We start from the raw sequence: 9,635 nt of genomic DNA on the forward strand, positions 1-9,635 counted from the left end.
GCAGGGGATAAACAGGGGACAAACAGGGGATAAACAGGGAATAAACAGGATAAACAGGGGATAAACAGGGGACAAACAGGGGATAAACAGGGAATAAACAGGATAAACAGGGGACAAACAGGGAATAAACAGGATAAACAGGGAATAAACAGGATAAACATAGAAAGTGAGACCAGGGGGTATTCTCATATCATGCATTTCATGCATTTCTTTTTTTAACCATTTTTTATTTGCAAGTGGGCTACAAAAACATTGTTAAACACATTTTATACACAATTATCTATTTAATATTATTTTTTTTATTTTTTTATTTTTTATTTGCAAGTGGGCTACAAAGTGTTTAGCTCATAAGTTACCTATAAAGTAAAGGGTTTTGGAACCATCAATTATTCCCATAGTTTTGTGATGATCAGATTTCCATTGGCAGTTCATGTCAGTTCTCCTCAGCTGTGATTCTGTCTAGTTTAGCCTCTACAGAGTGAAGGGAATGCAGTCCAAAATGGGTGGGGGGGGGTCACTTCGACAGACATTGATAGGACCATACCTATTCCCACAATGTGCCACTGCAACAGCTACAGTACACATATCAATTGCCACACGACTCTCTGGTTATTTTGAAGACCATGGAATATAAAAACCCCTTGAGGTGATTCATAGCTATTTCAGTTATTTTGAAGACCATGGAATATAAAAACCCCTTGAGGTGATTCATAGCAATTTCAGTTATTTTGAAGACCATGGATTATAAAAACTCCTTGAGGTGATTCATAGCCATTTCAGTTTGGTGGGTAATGTTTTTAAACACATTACAACTGTATGACGTAAAGCTTAATTTTCTCCTGCAAAAATGGTGTTTCAGAAACAAAAGAGGATGAACTGTACATTTGAAAAAGTCCCGTGTGGAATATCTCAGAACGTTCGTGATTTGTTTCCAAGAGGTACAACGTTGTCTGGGGGGTTTTATGCCGGTGCCACGGTGGAAACCTCTGTTTTTGATGTAGACACCTCCGAGCCGTCGTCGACTTCCTTGCCAAAGAGCTGCATGATGCACGTACGGAACTGGTGAGAGAGAAGAAGAAGAAGAAGAAGAAGAAGAAGAAGAAGAAGAAGAAGAAGAAGAAGACGAAGAAGAAGAAGACGAAGACGAAGAAGAAGAAGAAGACGAAGAAGAAGAAGACGAAGACGAAGAAGAAGAAGAAGACGAAGAAGAAGAAGGAGGAGAAGAAGAAGGAGAAGAAGAAGAAGAATGTAACATGAAGAGAGAAGCTTTTCAAAATAAAAGTCTACATTTAATTAAGACATGAGGCCTTTAATAACTATTTTAGTAGTAAATGGATCGAAGTATCGCAGCTATCAAACAAACACACCTGTTTATTCATGAAGACATAGATCACTGGATTCCAGATGGTGGCGCTTTTGGCAAAGTAGGCCGGCAGAGCGGCAGCCAGAGGGTGAAAAGCATACCCGGGGTTAGCCGCAGCAAAACAGGCAAAGGCCGTGTAAGGTCCCCAGCAGACACAGTAAGCAAAAATCATGACAACAACCATCCTGGACACTTCCTTCTCAGCCTTCTGTGTTGACTCAGAGTCTTTCTGCTGCGCTGCAACCTGTGGTCATCCAGACGGAGTATCACACGGTCAGATGTAACCCTCTAATATGCATTTTCAAACGGTACAACATAGCTGCTTGTTACAGTATAGTATATTTGAAATATCCCTTACAGCACGGATGGCCAGCCACACGAACAGGTAACAGAAGACAATCACTCCCAGGGGCAGGAAGCAACATGTAATCATCAGAACGATCATGTATGACAGGACTCCAGGATCCTCGTTGCCTCCGAACACATCAGGTCCACAGGAAGTCTTCAGTCCATGAGGCCAGTACCTGACGGAGGGAGAGAGACACAGAGACGGGTTTGAATAATGAAAACGTTTTTTGAACAATGTGACTTTTTTTTTTTCATTCCTCAGCGAAAGAAAAAGAGACGATGTCTCACCTGCTCCAGCCGAAGATAGGAGGGGTGCACCAGAAAGCAGACCAGACCCAGGAGAAGATAATACCCCCCATGGCCCATTTAGCATCAAACTTGACATTTCCAAAGGGCTTACACACCACCACCCATCTCTCCCAGGAGATAACAGCCAGAGACCACAGACCAGCAATACCTGCGTTAGATATACACATTAGATATACACAAAATATCCATTCTGATTACTGTCACTATGTAATGGTGTTTTATCAACAGCCAATTAGTCTTTATCAGCGCTGTGTAGCAATGTAGAATTACCTCGTGTGGTGTTCGGGTCTGTGGGACCCATTTTCAATGTTTACTAAAAGAAAAATGATACAACTTTCTTTTTTTTTTCAATCTGAGACTCATTGGCCTTGGCTCATTTCCTGTGAAGAACATATAAAAGAATACAATTTCATTGAGTGCACACTGCACTTCCCTACACATTTATATTACATATGTGGTGTTCGGGTCCACTGGACCCGAAGGTAATAAAAGTGTGGAAAAGTGTGTGTGTAGGTGAAAACAAGTAAAAATGAAACAAATAGGTTTGCTGTGTGCCTTCACTCTGTCTTCCTCCTCTCTGGGCCTGCTGATTCAACATAGCACCAATAACCTGTCTGTCTCCCTGCCTGTCTACCTGTCTTCCTCCTCTCTGGGCCTACTGATTCAACATAGCACCAATAACCTGTCTGTCTCCCTGCCTGTCTACCTGTCTTCCTCCTCTCTGGGCCTGCTGATTCAACATAGCACCAATAACCTGTCTGTCTCCCTGCCTGTCTACCTGTCTTCCTCCTCTCTGGGCCTGCTGATTCAACATAGCACCAATAACCTGTCTGTCTCCCTGCCTGTCTACCTGTCTTCCTCCTCCCTGGGCCTGCTGATTCAACATAGCACCAATAACCTGTCTGTCTCCCTGCCTGTCTACCTGTCTTCCTCCTCTCTGGGCCTGCTGTTTCAACATAGCACCAATAACCTGTCTGTCTCCCTGCCTGTCTACCTGTCTTCCTCCTCTCTGGGCCTGCTGTTTCAACATAGCACCAATAACCTGTCTGTCTCCCTGCCTGTCTACCTGTCTTCCTCCTCTCTGGGCCTGCTGATTCAACATAGCACCAATAACCTGTCTGTCTCCCTGCCTGTCTACCTGTCTCCTGCTTTTCTCACCTTTGTAGTGTGTGAAACTACACAATGTCTTGCGGGAACCTGCACAATGTTATTACAATACATTATTTCAATACATTATTTCAATACATTATTTCAAGACATTATTTCAATACATTATTTCAATACATTATTTCAAGACATTATTTCAATACATTATTTCAATACATTATTACAATACATTATTTCAAGACATTGTTAAACATGCTGTATTTTCACACACTCTACCCCACCCAGGTGCAAATTGTGGGAGGGACACAACAAATAAATATCTTTGCACGTGTGGCTCTTTACCACAATCGGTATCGGTATGCCAAAAATAATCTCTGCTCAGAGGGCCTTACAAATAATTTTTGCATAGAAAGAAGGTAGTGAGGAAGACATGTCAGAATATGAGGATAATGTCTCTGTCAATTTGGAGTCTGATGGTGAGTTGGAAGGAGAGGATGAGATTGACCCTCAGCCAGCCCCAGGACCAGCCGGTCAGCAGCCAGCCCCAGGACCAGCCGGTCAGCAGCCAGCCCCAGGACCAGCCGGTCAGCAGCCAGCCCCAGGACCAGCCGGTCAGCAGCCAGCCCCAGGACCAGCCGGTCAGCAGCCAGCCCCAGGACCAGCCGGTCAGCAGCCAGCCCCAGGACCAGCCGGTCAGCAGCCAGCCCCAGGACCAGCCGGTCAGCAGCCAGCCCCAGGACCAGCCGGTCAGCAGCCAGCCCCAGGACCAGCCGGTCAGCAGCCAGCCCCAGGACCAGCCTGTCAGCAGCCAGCCCCAGGACCAGCCTGTCAGCAGCCAGCCCCAGGACCAGCCCGTCAGCAACCAGCCCCAGGACCAGCCGGTCAGCAGCCAGCCCCAGGACCAGCCCGTCAGCAGCCAGCCCCAGGACCAGCCTGTCAGCAACCAGCCACAGGACCAGCCCGTCAGCAGCCAGCTCATCAGCAGCCTGCAGGGGGAGAAATATGGATGTCATTTTTTTTTATTGAATGGTCTTCTTCCCCAAGGAATGAGCCACCCACATGGCTGCCAATGTAATAAGGATGCAACCAGGGCCGACACGGTTGGCGGTTACTCATGCGTAGGACATAAAGTCTTCTTATGAAGTGTTCATCCCAGACACCATCCAGAAAATCATTCTGGACTGCACTCATTTGGAGGGAAGGCGTGTTTTTGGGGAGAGATTGAAGGAGATGGACCAAACTCATTTACATGCATCCTTTGGGGTTCTTATCCTTGCTGGTGTTTTCAGATCCAATGGGAATCCACAGAATCCCCGTGGGATGCAGAAACTAGCAGAGAACTTTTCCGTGCAACAATGTCTCTGGAAAACTTCCTCATTATTTCCAGGATTTTCCCCTTCGATAACCGAGACACCAGACCAGCTCGGCGGCAGAGAGACAAGATAGCTGCAATCAGGTCAGTGTGGGATAAGTGGGTGGTCCACCTTCCCCTGTTTTACAACCCTGGGCCCAGCGTTACTGTTGATGAGCAGCTTATGACATTTAGGGGCCGCTGTCCCATCAGGCAGTACATACCGTCTAAACCATCACAATCTGGAATCAAGATCTGGGCTGCCTGTGATGCTGCTTCCTCCTATGCGTGGAACTTGCAAGTGTATACGTGGAAGCCAGATGGAGAAGCCCCCTGAGAAGAACCAAGGGATGCGTTTGTCCTGGACGTGTCATAGGGATTCCGTGGCCAGAACATCAAATGCAATCATTTTTTTTACTTCACACAAGTTGGAACAGGAACTCCTCAAAAGGAAGCTGATGATGGTAGGAACAATTTGAAAAAAGCAAGCTAGAGCTCCTACCTCAGCTGTTGGATACACGGAACAGGCCTATCAATTCCTCTACGTTTGTGTTCACGGCCGACACGTCCCTAGTGTCCCACATACCAAAGAAAGGCAAAAATATGGTACTCATGAGTACGCTGCATAGGGATGGGAGAATCTGTGGACAGGAACATCAAAAACTAAAAATCATAATGGATTAGAATGCCACTACTGGAGGGGTGGACAATTTAGACAAGCTGGTGACTGGCTATAGCTGCAAACAAAGAACCCTACGCTGGCCACTTGTGATATTCTTCAACATCTTGGACATCTCGGCGTACATCGCGTTAGTCATCTGGATGGCGTTGAACCCAGATTGGAACAGAGGGAGGATCCAGAGGAGACGGATCTTTCTCGAGGAGCTGGGCAAGGCATTGGTAAGGCCTCAAATCCAGAGGAGGCAACATATCCCAAGCACCCCAGCTTCTGCAGCCACTGTGTGGAGGATTCAGGAGGAGGATGCTGGTGCCCCGTCCGTCCGTCCGCCCGACCCACAGAACCAACAACTCTGATACCGGAAGTAAGTGTGAGTGATGTTGTTGCATGTGTGCGTCTGACTCTCCTACCTGGCCTGCTGTAACTATATGTGAGTGAGTCTGACTCTCCTACCTGGCCTGCTGTAACTATATGTGAGTGTGTCTGACTCTCCTACCTGGCCTGCTGTAACTATATGTGAGTGAGTCTGACTCTCCTACCTGGCCTGCTGTAACTATATGTGAGTGAGTCTGACTCTCCTACCTGGCCTGCTGTAACTATATGTGAGTGTGTCTGACTCTCCTACCTGGCCTGCTGTAACTATATGTGAGTGAGTCTGACTCTCCTACCTGGCCTGCTGTAACTATATGTAACTATATGTGAGTGAGTCTGACTCTCCTACCTGGCCTGCTGTAACTATATGTAACTATATGTGAGTGAGTCTGACTCTCCTACCTGGCCTGCTGTAACTATATGTGAGTGAGTCTGACTCTCCTACCTGGCCTGCTGTAACTATATGTAACTATATGTGAGTGAGTCTGACTCTCCTACCTGGCCTGCTGTAACTATATGTAACTATATGTGAGTGAGTCTGACTCTCCTACCTGGCCTGCTGTAACTATATGTAACTATATGTGAGTGAGTCTGACTCTCCTACCTGGCCTGCTGTAACTATATGTGAGTGAGTCTGACTCTCCTACCTGGCCTGCTGTAACTATATGTGAGTGAGTCTGACTCTCCTACCTGGCCTGCTGTAACTATATGTGAGTGAGTCTGACTCTCCTACCTGGTCTGCTGTAACTATATGTGAGTGAGACCTGACTCTCCTACCTAGCCTGCTGTAACTATATGTGAGTGAGTCTGACTCTCCTACCTGGCCTGCTGTAACTATATGTGAGTGAGTCTGACTCTCCTACCTGGCCTGCTGTAACTATATGTGAGTGAGTCTGACTCTCCTACCTTGGCCTGCTGTAACTATATGTGAGTGAGTCTGACTCTCCTACCTGGCCTGCTGTAACTATATGTGAGTGAGTCTGACTCTCCTACCTGGTCTGCTGTAACTATATGTGAGTGAGTCTGACTCTCCTACCTGGCCTGCTGTAACTATATGTGAGTGAGTCTGACTCTCCTACCTGGTCTGCTGTAACTATATGTGAGTGAGTCTGACTCTCCTACCTGGCCTGCTGTAACTATATGTGAGTGAGTCTGACTCTCCTACCTGGTCTGCTGTAACTATATGTGAGTGAGTCTGACTCTCCTACCTGGCCTGCTGTAACTATATGTGAGTGAGTCTGACTCTCCTACCTGGTCTGCTGTAACTATATGTGAGTGAGTCTAACTCTCCTACCTGGCCTGCTGTAACTATATGTGTGTGAGATGTGTCTGACTCTCCTACCTGGCCTGCTGTAACTATATGTGAGTGAGTCAGATGTCAGTAAAAATCCTGAACTAAGTGTTTCCATCATTCTAGATTGTAGCCGGTAGCAACAAGAAGAAGCACTGCGATGTGTGTGGACCCAAGAGGGACAGGAAGACACTGTACACATGCAAGAAGTGCAAGAAATACATTTGCAACACACACACACACAGTAAAACTCTGTCCCTCATGTGGTGTGTAGACCGGCCTTCATTTGTTCTTCAATGGGGCTCATTTATCATTTCCATAAAATACTGTATGTAAAATGTGTCCTTCCAAATTGTTCAGTTCAAAGCAATAAACATCAATCGTGATGAAAACCTTTGTTTCATTTATATTTGTTCAAGATAAACATGATTTATTCCACCCATGTCTTGATTAGAATAGATTTTTGTTGACAAAAAGCACATTTCATTAAAAAAAACAAATAGCTCTTTAATTGATAAATGTGATGTAGCAGAGGTTAATGGTAAAATATTAACCATGTATGCTTTCGATATTGTTTGTAATTGATATAAGTCAACATCTAAGTATTAAGTATTTTTTATGTAAATTGTTATGGCTGTATTGTTTTAAAAACCCATTAATGTTGTGGGTCCATCAGACCTGCGAACATTGGATGAAGAACAAAAATATATATATTTTTTTATTTTACCCTTATTTTACCAGGTCAATTGACTGAGAACATTCTCATTTACAGCAACAACCTGGGGAATAGTTACAGGGGAGAGGAGGGGGGGATGAATGAGCCAATTGGAAGCTGGGGATTATTAGGTGGTATGAAGGACAGATTGGGACACCAGGGTTAACACCACTACTCTTACATTGAGTGCCATGGGATCATTAGTGACCACAGAGAGTCAGGACACCCGTTTAACATCCCATCCGAAAGACGGCACCTTTCACAGGGCAATGTCCCCAATCACTGCCCTGGGACATTGGGATATTTATTCTAGACCAGAGGAAAGGGTGTTTCCAACTGGCCCTCCAACACCACTTCCAGCAGCATCTGGTCTCCCATCCAGGGACCAACCAGGACCAACCAGGACCAACCAGGACCAACCAGGACCAACCAGGACCATCCAGGGACCATCCAGGGACCAACCAGGACCAACGCTGCTTAGCTTCAGAAGCAAGCCAGCAGTGGGATGTAGGGTGGTATACTGCTGGCTTGAACACCACACAAGGGTTAAATATCAAACAAAATGTAGTCCGTATTAAAAAATGCATCTTACCACACGTGGCGACGGTGAATCCCTCAAAGACACACATCGGGTGTCCGAGTATAAAGTAACCAAACATCTGGTTGCAAACGCTGATGGTGCTAGCCAACAGAGTCTCCGCAATGTCAGCAAACGCCAGGTTGACCAGGATCCAGTTGAGAGGATGTTGGAGCTTCTTGAATTTGGCAGTGGCCACCAGCACCAGGCCGTTGGTGAAGGTTGAGGCCACGACCACAAAGAGCATCCAAAGTGTTGAGATATTGTACACCCATCTCGGAGCGATGTGGTAGTTGGGGCCCTCAAAAGGATCTGCAGAAGAAAAAGAGAACCAAAAAAAAAGACATGTTTATTTGAATATAAATTACCTGACTTATTGATGTAGTCAAATGATAACAGTAAGTAATATGTTGAAGAGAATGTGTGCATCAAAAGTTATGAACAAGGAAAACATTGTCATGATACTCCTGATAAAAATACTTAAATGTACTGTTTGTATTATTGTGTATACTGCTACTGACAGTTGTGAATGGTATGTCTGCTGTTGGTGACATATCTTTTGAAGGAAAAGACCTTTAGCAACATCACTTACCATTATCTTCTGTAAATCTACAACAACTACAATACTTTAGGAGAATCCACAGAATTAGGCTCTTTCACTCCTTCTACTGGATGATATCACGCCCAGGCACTACCCTGACAGGATGTTCTGTACCTTTGGTATGATTGCTGTTGGTGTAGGCGAAGCCTGATTCTCTGGTTGTATCTTCTTGTCGCCTTGCAGCAAACACTCCTAGCTCTGCCATCCTCGACTGGTTAATAGGAGTTAGTGAAGTCGACTGCTGAAGTCTGTGCTTCTCCACTGTCCTCGTTTATATAGCATCCTTTGGGTGTTTTTAGAGGATTACGGCCTTGGAGGAATTAGGGCAGGGGGTGTGATGGTATGGACTGGACTGTCTTTTCTTAATTACCGTTAATTACCACAAACGACTAATTAAGGAGGATTTCAGAGGCCCATAATCTTGTTTGAAAGGGCATTGGTGGCAGAGGAGGTTAAAAGTAATATAAAATGGAATGCTGCTGCTGTAACTGTGGCCCAGACGTGTCAGTTGAATGGCATTGGGACAAGGTAAGTGAGTGTTAAATATCTAACCTTCAAAAAACACAATCACCATCACGCAATCACTCTTCAGGTTGACAATACAAAATCAAATCAAATCAAACACCTCACATCCATCAAATTACAACATTATGAATAACTGTATGGTCATTTTCCATGAAGAAAAATTTGTGGGACTTGCTTTAACACTTTACAGGTAATATTTATTTTTTTTGGGGGGGGGGTAGTGATTGGTAGTACTTATTGCTGTTCTGGTTCCAGATTTGAATATCAGAGAAGTAGACCGAGGTCACATACTCTTTAAGTTTTTGTCTTCGATGCATCGTTGGGAAAAGTGGTCAAGGTAGCTGATTAGTCTCAAAAGTCCCACTGTTGACTCATTGTCTCATGCTTAGAATGCATG

At 45.1% G+C, this 9,635-nt stretch overlaps 1 protein-coding gene across 1 annotated transcript; it reads right to left on the minus strand.

The window, feature by feature from the left end:
* Positions 1 to 693: 693 nt before the first annotated feature.
* LOC129864939 (red-sensitive opsin-like) lies at positions 694 to 8,918 on the minus strand. The gene is made up of 6 exons (XM_055937276.1): positions 8,828 to 8,918; positions 8,128 to 8,424; positions 2,000 to 2,168; positions 1,722 to 1,887; positions 1,368 to 1,607; positions 694 to 1,059 (listed from the first exon to the last, which is right to left on the minus strand). The coding sequence occupies exons 1-6, from the start codon at positions 8,916 to 8,918 to the stop codon at positions 961 to 963; spliced, it is 1,062 nt and encodes a 353-aa protein (XP_055793251.1). The 3' UTR covers positions 694 to 960.
* Positions 8,919 to 9,635: the final 717 nt, after the last annotated feature.

This window comes from Salvelinus fontinalis, chromosome 11, assembly GCF_029448725.1.
Source record: "Salvelinus fontinalis isolate EN_2023a chromosome 11, ASM2944872v1, whole genome shotgun sequence".
NCBI classification, from domain to species: domain Eukaryota; kingdom Metazoa; phylum Chordata; class Actinopteri; order Salmoniformes; family Salmonidae; genus Salvelinus; species Salvelinus fontinalis.